Source organism: Mesoplodon mirus, assembly GCF_964341445.2.
Source record: "Mesoplodon mirus genome assembly, chromosome: 18".
NCBI classification, from domain to species: Eukaryota; Metazoa; Chordata; class Mammalia; order Artiodactyla; family Ziphiidae; genus Mesoplodon; species Mesoplodon mirus.
The window spans coordinates 49534711-49548519 of NC_138994.1; the positions used below are offsets into that span (position 1 = coordinate 49534711).

General features: G+C 57.8%; 1 protein-coding gene across 3 annotated transcripts in view; it reads left to right on the forward strand.

Moving 5' to 3' along the window:
• Window positions 1–228: 228 nt before the first annotated feature.
• ATP2A3 (ATPase sarcoplasmic/endoplasmic reticulum Ca2+ transporting 3) overlaps window positions 229–13809 on the forward strand; it is a 33837-nt gene continuing 20256 nt past the window's right edge. For all 3 annotated transcript variants that reach the window (XM_082603356.1, XM_082603357.1, XM_082603355.1), the window contains exons 1-7: window positions 229–507; window positions 9898–9915; window positions 10200–10282; window positions 11721–11825; window positions 12008–12146; window positions 12411–12491; window positions 12582–12667. In XM_082603356.1, the coding sequence (XP_082459482.1) occupies window positions 384–507; window positions 9898–9915; window positions 10200–10282; window positions 11721–11825; window positions 12008–12146; window positions 12411–12491; window positions 12582–12667 (636 nt within the window). In that variant the 5' untranslated portion in view covers window positions 229–383. The remainder of the gene's footprint in view (window positions 508–9897; window positions 9916–10199; window positions 10283–11720; window positions 11826–12007; window positions 12147–12410; window positions 12492–12581; window positions 12668–13809) is intronic.

The window sequence follows — 13809 nt, forward strand, 5'->3', positions numbered from 1 at the left end:
CCGGACCACGCTCCCTCGGCTCCCCCAAGCTCAGCGCGTTCCGCGTGGGCGGCCTCAGTTCCCCCTTCTGCAGAATGGGCCGGCAGCTCAGCCTCCGCGCCCCGAGGCCCTGCTGGGGCGGGGCGGAGGGCTCCGAGGGCGGCCGGAAGGGGTGTGAGTGCGGGGGCGGGCCCCGGGCCGCCCCGCCCCTGGGAGGGAGCCCGGGGCTCAGCATCCTGGCGCGGGCCGCGGCCGCCGCCGCCACTGCCGTCGGGGAAGGCCCCAGCGCGGTCATGGCCTCGCGCGGCGCCCGTCGGGGCCCGAGCCCCCTGCGCCCCGCGCAGTAGCCCCGCGGAGAGGCAGCCCCGACTGTGCCGACGGCGCAGACTGCCGGGGTGGGCGATATGGAGGAGGCGGAGGCGCACCTGCTCCCGGCCGCCGACGTGCTGCGCCGCTTCTCGGTGACCGCCGAGGGCGGCCTGAGCCCGGAGCAGGTGACCGGCGCGCGGGAGCGCTACGGCCCTAACGGTGAGAGCGCGGGCCACGCGGGGGCAGCCGGGGCCGCGTGCGCCGCGGTCTCCGTATCGCCCCCGGCACCGCGGCTGCGGAGCGGTCCACTCCCCTCCCAGCCATCGGCCCCCGCGGGCGGGCGGGCAGGCAGGAAGCGAGGGCTCAGGAAACCTCTGCAGATGCCCTTGGGGCTCCCGGGGGGGCTGCGCGGTACCTTCGCAGGGGAAGCGGGGGTGCGGGTTCCGGGTTCGGAGACCGGACGCCTGGCTCCCCTGCCCCGCTCTCCTCCCTCCGGGCCCAGGGACCCATGCGGCCCTTCCGGGCTTCCCACCTCCACCCGCGTCCCAGTCCACTCCTGCAGGCCCTCGCCCACCCCCATCGGCGCTCAGCGCTGCATCCCCGCGCCGCCGCAGTCCGCCGGAGTCATGCAGGTGCACACACCGGGGTCGGCCGGCGAGGGACCAGCCGGGGACTCTGAGGCCCAGCCTCCTAGCTGACCCCGAGGCTCTCCCCCGAGGGCTCAGTAAAACGCCCAGAAGGTGCAGCTTGTCAGCTGGCAGGCTTGGTGACCCCACCCCCAGGTCTTCCTCTTTCTGCAACCCCAGGCGGATGTGGCTGGCGGAGTCGGTGGGGCTTTGAACTGCTGAGGCGGGAGACCCACCTCCTTGGGGGTGGCAGGTTCAAGGCCTCCCTCAGGGAGTTGCCTGGGGAGGCCTTTCCTTCCTGGGTGACCTGGAGCCACGCCTGCCCATCTCTGGGCAAGGAGGGAGCCTTCATGCTGTTGCTGTTTGGGAGGGAAAGGTATCGTTCTTCCTCATGTTCAAAGGAGTGTGGGATTCTCCACCTGCCAAAAAGCACGGCAAGTGCCGGTACTGTCCAGATATGACCCAGAGATGGTAGAAGATGTAGAGGTCCCTCCCCAGGTCGCTTTCAGGCAGGATCTGCCACCCCTTTGGTCCACCCCCAGGGCACAGGGCAGAGTGTTAGGGGTCCCGAGAGAAATGTCGCCTCGATTCCCAGAGTGCAGCCTGGACCCACGCCCTTTCAGAACTTGGGGCCTCACCCTTTCAGGGTTCCCCACCAGCCAGAAGGAAGGTTCTCTGGCCTGTGTGTCTCACTGCTCAGGGCTGGCTTGAAAATTACGAAGAGCTGTCAGAAAGGGAGCTTTGGGTTTTGTATTGGTTTATGACAACCACCTCTTATATAAATATTATCTTTCTGGAGCAGAAATCCTTTTTTGAAAAAATTAGTTGCTATATTTAGTTGAGCTGTGGGCGGAACTAGGGAGATAAATATTATTTAATATCCCCTACTAGTGACTTGGCAGGGAGGGTGTCCTCGCTGCAGGAGCGCAGGGCATCAGGGCTGGTCCCCCAGCCCATGGGTGGGGCTGGGGGTCGGGGCAGCAGGTCTGGGGTTCCACCGCCTCCTCTGTGCTGCTGTGGCCTCCAGCTTGGGAGTCCTGATTCCCAAGGGAAGCTGGAGATCCAGCCCTTGGTTCTGCCTCCAGAATCACACAGATGTTGCCCTGCGTTACCCTGGCCAACACCCTTCTCCTTTCTGGCCCCCATGTCTTCATGAGGAGGGGAAGCTGGCTGGGAAGGAGGGAGCCTCTAGTTCCCTCCATGTTGTTTTGTCTAGGTGAGAGGATTTGGGGGTGCCCTGGCTGCTGAACATCTGTGTGGGGTGATGAATAAGGATGTTGGTGCAGTGTGTAGGTCCAGAGAGGTGGATGTGCATTTTGGGGAGGGTGGTAGGAAAAACTAGGGGGCCATTCCTGGGCTCCTCTGGTTCCTCTGTGCTTCGATGGTAGTAAAAATGAAAGCCCATGTTCACTGACTACCTATTGATACTACGTGCCAGGCATTGGTCTTAACAGCACTTTTCACCTCTTGTCTCATTCCTTCCCCAAAACAACTCTATGAAAACAACTGTTGTCATCCCCATTTTACAAAGGAGGTAACTGAGGCACCAGGAGGTTAGACAGCTTACCCAAGGTCACACAGTAAGTGGTATAGCTGGTACTGGGTGCCTGCCCCTCTCTGGGCCTCAGTTCCCCTGTCTGTTCAAGGGGGTCATCGGTTCTGCAGACTCTGGGACCCTGGTGTTAGGGCCTGTGCTAGGAGCTGGGGTCAGCTAGACAGGAGCTAGTACAGCCTCGCCCCCTGCCCTCGCGGGGCCCCCAAGGGCTTTTTCCTCAGGAAGCATTCCAGGGCCCTGGAAGTCATCAGGTGAGGAGAAGGGAGCTGGCTGCCCCTTCCTGCCTCATGCTCCCCCAGCAGAGCCCCGGCCTCAGGAGGAGGCGTGGGTGTCCCGTGGTCTCTACCCACGCAGCTTCTGGGGTGAGGCTGACAGGGTTTTGAGCCCTAGCTCTGCCCTTTCATAGCTGTGCAATCCTGGATAAACTGCTTTGCCTCTCAGTGCCTCTATTTGCTCATCATAAGTGAGGCTACGATAGGACCCATGCCAGACATTTGTGAGTGTTTGCATACACCAAGCCATCCCTTCTTGTGGCAGAAGGAGCTGGGCCTGGCTCTGAGCCAGAAACGGGGTGGGGGGGCGGGATCTGCAGGTGGAGGGAACACCCCAGGGACTAGTGTCCTCCCCCACCCCAGGAGTCTGTGCACCTGCAAGGTCGTTAGGCTGGAAACCACAAGGAAGTCATTTGCTTAAGTCTTGAAGTTCACAAGTTCTGCCAGCACAGGAAGAGGGGAAGCAGGGGCTGGGGATCCTCCCTCCCTGCTCCTCAGAGCTGGGGGAGGGGCCTCAGTCAGTGAGTGTACTGGGAGTCGCACCTCCCTCCCCACCATCTGTCCCAACCCCAGCAAGTAGCCATGTCCTCTGAGGCCCCAACAGGGCAGTAAGTGGGAGGCTCCTGGCCTCTTGTGAGCCGCCTTTCTCTGCAAACCCCAGAGGTGCCCAGGACTCAGCTTTCTCGGAGGGGCCTTTCTACATCCCTTCAACTTATTTTTTTGAATAAAAATGTGCACACAGTACCACATTCAAAAGGTACAAAAGGTATATAGTAAATTCTCCCCAGCCCTTTCCCCAGTCACCCATTCCCAGCCACCCCAGTGTCTCCTTCCCAAGATATTCTGCGCACACACACCTCTGGGTCTGTGATCGATGATCTTTTTTACATGAAAGGGAGTGGATTTGAGGGCTGTTTTGCCCCTGCTTTCCACGTGACAGAGTCACTGTTGCTGATGGTTCCACGTGGAGCATCCTTGGGCTTCCTAGTGGCCACTCAGAGTTTCATCATGTGGCTGTTCCAGCATTTCTTCACCTGAGCTTTTGATGGGCTCTGGGGTTGTTTGAAGCCTCTGTTCTCACACACACGTTATAAGGCACATCCTTGTCCCCATGTCATTTCACACACTGTGAATATCTCCAAAGGATAAATTCTTAGAGGGGGAATTGCTGGGTCAAAGGGCATGTGTATTTTACATTTTGACCGCTGTTGCTAAATTGTTCTCCGTAAAGTTGCACCAGTTGACCTGCCCATTTCCCCACCACCTCACCAGCACAGTGTGTTATTGGACGCCAATCTCATAGAAGAGTGGCCTCTCATAGTCTTACTTTGCATTTCTCTGTTTGCCAGTCATGTTGGGCATTTTTTCATATATGCAGGAGCCATGTGATCTCCTCATGTCCGTGGATGGGCTCCCTGTCACCCCTGCTGGACGTGAGCCTAGGCAGGAGGCAGGACTGGGTTGGGGGTGTCCCCCCAAGCGGGCGGGCCAACACCTAAGCCACCCCCACCCCAGAGCCCACTGATGTGGGAGTCAGGCAAGGTCCCAGGAAGTCTCTGCGGGGGAGGGGCGGTGTCTCTGTTTAGGGGAGCGGCTGTGACAGGGGCTGGAGCCTGCCTTCCTGGGCCTCAGCCTGCCCATCTGTACAGTGGGTACCAGAGCTCCAGGGGTGCCAGGTGGGAGGGATAGTCTGGATTTAGATTCCTGCCTGTGGGGTCTCTGCTGTGACCTTATCTCCTGCCCTCAGCCCAGGTACCCGCTTCCTTGGCCCCAGTGTTGTCAGTAGGGCAGAGACAGGCCCCTGAGATCCCCCAGGGGCCTTGCAGATGTGAACTGACTCGGATCTGAGGCGGGTATTTCAGGCTTCACCCCAGTTCTCACGCCCTTGTTGGGCAGGCTTAGTGCCCCCTCTCAGGAACAGCACCAGCCCTGCCCCTGCAGAACCCCAAGCCCTTGCACCAGGAGCTCCCTGAGGCGGGGCTGGGTCTGCTCACAGCACCGAGGACGCCCAGCAAACACTTCGCCTCTGGGCCTGGTCAGCCAGTAAGGCTGCACCAGGGCAGAGGTTATCCACTCCAGGTGGGGCCTGGAGACGGTGGCAGGCCAGGTGGGCGGGGTGGGGTCTGCCAGCCAAGGTCTCTCCCTGACTTTGTGAGTGAGGATTTAATTGCTCTGTAAATTTACCTTTGAGGAAGACCTTGGTGAGTACTCACCTCTCCCACTGGAACCAACACTTAGAAGCCGAAATACCAGTTTCCAGTGTTGTGAGAAGGAAGGAGTCAAGGGGAGATTAGGGGAGCAGGTGGTGTGTGGAGCCTGGGGGCAGCCCTGGCCCTGCACCCCCCTTCTCCTGGGCTCTGGGCTGTGGGCCCAGGGTCCAGGGCTGAACCATGGGGCAACCGAATAAGCAATTCAGTGAGGCTCTGTGTGGACCCAAGGACGACTCAGCCCCTGCCTGCCCTGGGGGTGCTCCGGGGCGGGAAGCAGAAGGCAACACTGATGACCCTTGAGAGCAGAGCTTTTCTGGGAAGCCTTCCTGGAGGTTCAGATGAGGAAATGGGGAGGTACCTTGCACAGAAAAAATGGCGAAACAAAATCTTGGAGCGGGGAAAGCTTTAGCAAAACCAGGGGACATGGTAGCAATCCTGAGGCATCTCACTTGGCTGGCAGAGGGAGGGACGGACATCTAAGATACAAGAGTGATTCTGGAAGGGTGGCTTGGGGCAAATCCAGGAAGACCTTGAAGGCCCTGTTAAGGTTGGTCTTTATCCTGTAGGTCCAGGAGAGCCACTGAAGGTCTGTGAGCGGGGCAGGGTCATTCATTCATTCATTCACAGTTTTATTGAGCACCTACTGTGTGCCAGGCGCTGTCCCAGGTGCTAGGGACACTGGAGCTTCCATCCTCTTAACTGTTGTTATGGCTGATGTTTGCTGAGCATTCACCATGTGCTATGCATTAGTCTAAGTTCTTCATACATATTACATCATTTCATCTTCACAGCAACCTTATGAGGTAGTTACTATTATTATCCCCATTTTCCAGATGCGGAAACTGAGGCACAGCCAGGGTTAAAGTGATTTGCCTGTGGCCACAGAACTACCAAGATATAGGATTTGAACCCCAGCCCTCTGGACCAGGCTCTCTGCTCTAAGCTGCAGAGTGTCTCTAATCACATCCCAGGCCCTTCCAGGCCAGCTCCGCATCGGGCATCTGTGGCCATGGGCTGGTTCAGTCTGGCAACAGAGACCCAGAGCAGGGTTTGGCCAGGAGAAGCCACCATGTGAGAGGTCCAGACAAGGATAGTGGGGGCTCATATGCCCCCAGGCTGGCCCAGCTGGGGTCTGGGAGGGGCAGCACCTCCTGTTACTGACTTGGCCCGTGCAGCCTGGCAGATGGCACCAAGAGGTGGGCAGGGCCAGGGCATTCTCCTCACTTAACAAATGGGGCATCTGGTGCTGCTGAGGGCCCAATGCCATTATTTCAAGGGGAACTGGCTCAGCCCTACCAAATGCAGCCTGGAGATGGCAAGGGGGAACCAGCATCTTCCAGGGATGCCTGGGAAGGGGAGGAGGTGCTCTCCTAGCCCCTGGATCCCCCACCGTGGCCCTGGAACTAATTCATGTGAGGAGAGAACTGGGTTATTCAGAGTCTTGGCGGGATTGGAGTTTGAAGCAGATCAGGCCTGAGCAGATACGGTCTAGTAACCCCCAAAACACCACCTGTTTTGTGAGGAAGAGCCTTTGGGCCGGGATGATTGGGCTGATGGCTCTAGGGTCACAATAGAAGGATGAACCGATTGATGGGATGAGGGCATCCAGCCCAACAATCAGGACATGGGATATTACGTTCTTTCAGGTGACCTTGGCTGGGGGGAGACAGGGAGACCACTGGGGTGGGAAGGCAGGACAGCCTAGGCGTGAGTGCAGGAGGTCCAGAGCAGGGGTTTGAGCTCAAAACGCTTCCCTGCCACTTCCCAGCTGTGTGATCATGAACTAGCCACTCAACCTCTCTGTACTTCTACTCTGTAAAATGGGAATGATAATTGTATCCTCTTTCCCGGGTTGAGAATCACAAGAGAGTAATGCACATGAAGAAGTGATTATTCTGTCTGTGGAGCACCTTCTCACGTGCTGGGCACACAATGTCCTCCCGTTTATCTCCGGAGATGAAGTAGGTAAAGCACCTGGCACACTGCTCGGTATATAGTAGGTGCTCAATAAATGTGACTTATTAATATTAATGATACTAATGCTGATCCTCACAGCAGCCCTTCTGGGTGGGGATGGGTACTCCGTCTTCCAAATGAGGCTCGGGCCCCACGGGGAGCCAGCTACTCAGACATGACTGGAAGCATGTGCATTACATGAGCAGGGATGGCCCTCATTCAGGGATGGGCAGGGCATCTGTGGTGACCTCATGGCTGGCTGAGCCTCCCCCAGGGGCAGCGGATGGGGGTGAAAGGGGAGCCTTGCGGTAGAGGCCAGGTCTGGGGAGAAGGGGGCATTGGTCAGGATCGGATAGGTTATGTTGCAGTAACAACCCCCAGATCTCAGTGTCTTGAAACAACCCAGGTCATTTCTTGCGCACACTGTATATATGTACCTCAGTGCAGCTCATCTGGGGGCTCGCTGTCTCCCGACTCTGTGACTCAGGTTCACAAAGCAGATACCATTGCACAGGTGCTGTTTGCTGTAGCAGAGGGTCAAAGAACTCCAGACTGTGCTGTCCGATAGGGCAGCCACTAACCTTGTGTGGCTGACTGAGTTTAAATGAACAAAAATTAAGTATAATTTAAAATGTAGGGAATTCCCTGGTGGTCCAGTGGTTAGAACTCCGTGCTTCTGCCGCTGGGGGCCTGGGTCCAATCCCTGGTCAGAGAACTAAGATCCTGCAAGCTGCAAGGTGTGGCCAAAAATAAATAAATAAATAAAATGTAGCTACTTAGTCACACTAGCTACATTCCCAGTGCTCAGTAGCTACATGTGGCTGGTGGCTCCCGTATCAGACAGTGCGGCTATAGGACTCTTCCATCATCACAGAAATTTCCATCGGACGGCGCCCTTCTCCGGCAGTTCAACAGTCCAGCCCAAATATACATCCTTCCTTTTGCAACTCACACAGGAAGCTGGGATGTGCAGTCCTACTGTGTGCCCACAAGGTGGGGAGAATGAGAAGTATTTGGGGAACAGCTTGATGACCACCACCAAGAGTGGACCCTGGATCGAGCTGTGGGTCAGCAGAAGGGGAGATCCAGGTGGAAAGGGAGAGAAAGGAGAACTGGTGAGACCTGCAGGCAGAGGGCAGCTTGCAGGGGGACTAGAGCTGGTATGTGTGTCCCATAACATCATTCCCAACCCCAGGCCTCACTCCTACCCAGAAAAAAAGCCCTGAGGAATATGGTGGTCAAGGGGCTACATGCCAGATAGAGGGAGGGGTCAGGGGGACAGCAGGAGGGATTCAGGTGAGACTTAGGGATACACTGTCCCTTAGGTCAGAACCCTGAAGACGCCTGCAGAGGTGAGGGGTTGAGGAGTCTCCTGGGTCAAGCGTGGCAGAAGCAGACTGATGTGTGCCATGAGGCTGGGGCATGGCTGAGATGACCTCTAAAGGACGCTGCTCCATTGGAGAATTGGCCCAGAAACCAGGCCTGGCCCTCCTCCCGCCTTTCCTGTTCACCTCAGCTAAACAGATCAGAAGGAAAAAGTCTGTTTGATTTTAATCTCAACGCAGGACACTGGAGATTACATTTTCCACGGAAAATGTCAGCCATTGCCTAAAATAGGACTTTGGAGAAAATGCTAGAAAGTGTATTTTTAGGTTACATGTTTTCCTCCTGGATTCCTGCAGCTCAGTGGGCTGCTTATTACTCCCCATGGTTCAGCTGCCAGGTGCAGACCCCAGACCTTTGAAACAGATGGTCAGGGGAGAGGTGCCCATGGGAAGAAATGCTGGCAGCTGCTCGAGCCGAAAGCAGGTGGACAGAGGCAAGGACCCATGTCAGGGAGGAGGAGAGAGGGAGAGCCAGCCTGGGGTGGGGCTCGGATGCTGCATGCTAACAAGCTCCCCAGCGACCCAGGGTGGGGCTGGGGGTGTAGACAAGAGGAGGCAAGGCTCAGGCTTGTTCTGGGAGGGGCCTCAGACACCCGTGGGCAGGTCCCGAGCTCGGCAGGAGGAGGGAGAAGCCCGTCCAGGGCCCCTTTCCACAGACCCACAGATACCCTTGCTGGCTGTGTGACCTTGTTCAAGCCATGAATCCACTCTGGACCTCACTCTTGCACCTGCGAAACGGGGTCGGAATTCCCTCCTGCCTCCCCTTTAGGCTGTTGGGAAGATTCCAAGACTTCAGGTACTGGGGCAGCCAGCTCCACCTGTAACATAGGTGCTTCGGGAAACAGGAGATAAAAGTGGAGCCCGTAAAGTGACAGCAGGTGTTTGGAAACATGGTTCTTCAAAATGTTCTGTGGTCTGGGCCTGGGCATGCCGGCTGCATCCTCACTGAGCTGGCCTGGAGCGGAGGGCCTGGGAGGGGACAAGCTGAGACTCAACCTCTAGGAACTGAACTGCGGTGGGTTTCTCAGTGCCCGGGATGCTGGCTGCTGGGGTCGTGCTCAGGGGGAGCCTGGGATGGGGTGGGGCTCAGAGGGACAGCAGTGCTGTGGGCCTTGTCCCTGTGGTCCTGGAGAAGCAGATGTGTCAGAGGTGGCCCGAGCCGATGTTCTCAATTTGAGGGAGGGGCTGCCCTGCCATGGGTGGGGGACATTGAATGGGACAGGTGGGCATCTGAGAAAGAGCAGTGCAGGGAGCTGTGAGAACTACCAACTCCCTGTGTGACCTCAGGGGTCCCTTCTTTTCTCCAGGCCTCAGTTACCCCTCTGTGCAATGGGGGAGTGTCTAGGAGGCTGCTCCTGGCTCCCGTCTTGTCCCAGGGTGAGCCAGGACACACCAGACCTTCCTCAACCAGAGTGAGGTGAGGGTGGGGGGTGGAAGCATCTGGGCTCAAACCATCTGTTCTGTGATCTCAGAGAACTGGGGTGATGTGTCCTGCCCATCGTGGAGGTCCCGGTGGGCACATGGGGAGGGGCTGCTCAAACTCCACTTTATAACCCAGTCATTTCTTGTCTCCCCATGGCTCCCGTGGCTGCCTGGATCCTGCAGAGCTCCCAACTGAGGAAGGTGAGCCTTGGGCCAGGCGGCCTATGAGGTCACCAGACGCCATCGTGGGCCATTCACTGTCAGGCCATGTCCTCCCCCCACCCCCAGCTGGGTGGGGCCTTGCTGAGCAACACCTCCCCCCACCCACCCCGGCATTGCCCATCTGTGCCTCTCAGGGCCTCGGGCTCTCCCTCTTCAAATGGTAGGGAGGGAGTGGGCCAGGTGGTCCTGAGGCCGCCCCTGCTCTGCATGGAAGCAGGTCATCCGTCAGGGGCCCAGGCCTCATGCGGCGCTCCCGTTCCCAGGGAAGTCCCTGTGGGAGCTGGTGCTGGAGCAGTTTGAGGACCTCCTGGTGCGCATCCTGCTGCTGGCGGCCCTGGTCTCCTTCGTAAGTAGAGTCCCCATTTCATGGCATTGGGCAACCCGGGAGGGAGACCAGGTCAGGGCAGTGCTCAGAGGCCCAGGCTCTGAGCCACAGGGCTGTCCTCTCAGCTGTGGGCATCCCTGGGCCCCTACCTGCCCCCTGCCCTTGCCCAAACCCTTGCAGCCCCCTGCACTGGACTCCCGGCTCCCATCTGTCCCCTGGCTGTCAGTGAGCTTGCAAAAGCACAGGTCTGACCCCGCCCCTCCTTGCCTTAGCACAGGGTTTCTCAGCATCAGCCCTGCTGACTTCTTGGACCAGATAATTCTTTGTGGTGGGAGCCGTCCTGTGCACTGTAGAATTTTTAGCAGCATCCCTGACCTCTGCCCACCAGATGCCAGTAGCACTCCCCACTTTTAACAATCAAGCCTACAGATGTTGCCAAATGTCCCTGGGGGGTGAAATCACCCCGGCTGTGAGCGCATTCTGACTGCCAGAGCTCCTCAGACAGACTCCGGGCCTTAACCTCCTGCAGCCTCCTCGTGGACGCTGCCCCTTGTTGCTGTCCCCCATCCGCCCTGCTCAGACTCCTTCTGCACCTGCAGGGCCACGGGGCCAGAGTGGAGCGCTGGGGAAGGGGAACACCAGTGGCTGAGCAGCAGAGACCCAACGATCATGCAGGGAATGGAGCCCTGAGGGTGCATGTGACTCCTGCTCCAGGCCCCTCCAGCCAGGAGGGGCCCAGCCAGCTGTGTCTGACCCCCCAGGCCACTCACTGTTCCTTGGAAACGGAGGACTCTTAAAAAAGAAAAGTCTGTCCAGGCAGGTGCCCAAAACAGCTGAGCCAAAAGGGTTCTGGTACCCTCTCCACAGAACAGATGGACACACAGGCCTGGAGAGGATGACAAGTACCCACCTGGGCCAAGAGGTGGGAACGGACTTGAACCAGGTCTCGCGCCTCCAGGCCTGGGCTCTGGCTGGAATCATGGTCCTCTGGTCTGTGAACCGTGAACTTGAGCCTGCAGCAGGATCGCCTGGGCTGCTTAAAACACAGACTGCTGGGCCCCACCCCAGAGTTTCTGACTGGGGAGGTCTGGGATGGACACCCAGGATTTGCATTTCTGACCAGTTCCCAGGTGATGCTGCTGCTGCTCCTGGTCTGGGCGCACCACGCCTGCTCCGAGAACCACCGCCTGGCAGGTGGTGACACCTCCTGCTGGCTGTCGCACAACATCCCCACGTCCCTGAAAGTGGGTGGGGTGGGACGTGGGCTCTGGTGGTCACTACCTGCAGGGGCTGGACTTCCTAAGCCAAGGCCTTCTGAGAGCAGACCTCTCTAGGTCCGGGGCTCCCCAGGGATATTTTCCCCCAAATGGGAGCAGACAGAGACCCAGCACACAAAGGAAATGGCAAGTAGACCCTGGCCCACGGCATAGCCTAAACTCACCAGCTTTGATCCCGGCAGGTCCTGGCCTGGTTCGAGGAGGGTGAGGAGACCACAACTGCCTTCATGGAGCCCCTGGTCATCATGCTGATCCTTGTGGCCAATGCGATCGTGGGCGTGTGGCAGGTGGGAGGCTCAGTGGTGGGACTGGGCCCTGGGGTCTCCCAGCTGCTGGGTGTGACCTCCATCTGGTCCTGGAATCCTGCAGGTCCTTCTGCTTCCAGATCCATCCCAAGCCCTAAGGGTGTCACTCCAAGGGGGTGGCCTGCTGGGGCCAGCAGGGACAGACAGCCTTCCTGCCTCTGCAGGAACGCAATGCTGAGAGTGCCATTGAGGCCCTGAAGGAGTATGAGCCTGAGATGGGCAAGGTGATCCGCTCGGACCGCAAGGGCGTGCAGCGGATCCGCGCCCGGGACATCGTCCCCGGAGACATCGTGGAAGTGGCAGGTCCGTTGGGGGCCTCCGCCCTTCATTATGTGACGCGGATGAGCCCATCCTTCTCTTTCTGACTATATATGCAGAGGGGGTAGCTGTTGGGTTCCTCTAAAGCTCTTTGGCCAAAACCCCATCAGACAGATAAGGGGACTGTAGGCCAGGGGACAGCTCAGGCCTCTGCCTCCCAGCCCCAGCCTTGGTTTCTGGGAGCCCTCCTGGCTTTCCCGGGAGGTGGCACCCAAAACCACCCTCAGCCAAGCTATTCTCCCTCCACAGTGGGAGACAAAGTGCCCGCTGACCTCCGTCTCATCGAGATCAAGTCTACCACGCTGAGAGTGGACCAATCCATCCTGACCGGTGAGGCCTGGAGGCCGGAACCAGGGGCGGCTGGGTCAGGGGACAGAGGTGCCTTCACGTGGGGCTTCTCATTTCTGATTCCGCATCCAGGTGAATCTGTGTCTGTGACCAAGCACACGGATGCCATCCCAGACCCCAGAGCTGTGAACCAGGACAAGAAGAACATGCTGTTTTCTGTAAGTGCTTGGGATGCCTGGGGCCTTTGCCTGGACGATGATGATAAAGATAGTAACATTTAGATTAATCAGCTGAAGCCCTGTGGGAAAGAACCTCATCCGTTATTAAGAATACGTACAGGGGCTTCCCTGGTGGCACAGTGGTTGAGAGTCTGCCTGCTGATGCAGGGGACACGGGTTCGTGCCCCTGTCCGGGAAGATCCCACATGCCGCGGAACGGCTGGGCCCGTGAGCCGTGGCCGCTGAGCCTGCGCGTCCGGAGCCTGTGCTCCGCAAGGGCAGATGCCACAGTGGTGAGAGGCCCGCGTACCGCAAAAAAAAAAAAAAAAAAAAAAAGAATACGTACAAACTTATAGTAATAATAATTGCTGTGTTTACTGAAGGCTGTGTGCTTGGCCCTGTTCTAAGCCCTTTACCTGTATTAATTTATTTAATCCTCACAGCGCCTTTGAAATAAGTACTCTTGTCGGCATTTTCCAGCAAGGAAGCAGGCACAGAGAGGTTAAGTAAGTTGCCCAAAGTCACACAGCCAGCGAGTGACAGAGCTGGGATGTGGAGTCAGACTCCTGATTCCAGAGCTTTTCCTCCTACCTGCTAGGCTTATCCTGCCTTAAACTGGAGAGAGGCAGAGCCTCTCTTGCCTCAACAGAATCCTCTAGAGGGAGAAGCATTGCCAAAATGGAGGAGGATATCAGGAACAGTCCATTTCTCAGATAGGAAAACTGATCCCCAAGGCAAGATTCCAAGCCACCCAGCTCTTCTCAGGGAGAGTGATGGGTTCAGCTCTGGTGGGAGGGATCATCCCCTGTGGCCTTAGAGGGACTTAACCAGTGATGCTCACAGTTTGCCCATGGAGGCCACAAGGAGGGGTCAGGCCAATTGGCAGTGGCCCTGGGCACTAAGTTATTAAAGCCTCCCCAGAAGTGAACAGAAATGGAGAAAGTGATATACACCCACAGCTCTTCTTGAGGAGAGCACCCTGCCTAGGTGCCTGGAAGCTTTGGACAAGCTGCCTTGGGTGGGGAGGGAACACCAAGGGGCATGTTCAGGCATTAGAAGCTGTCACTGGAAGCTTTCTAAGGAGGGTGCCCTGGCTAACTGCAGGTCATTTCCTTAGCGGAGGGGCCTGTAAGCGGGGGCAG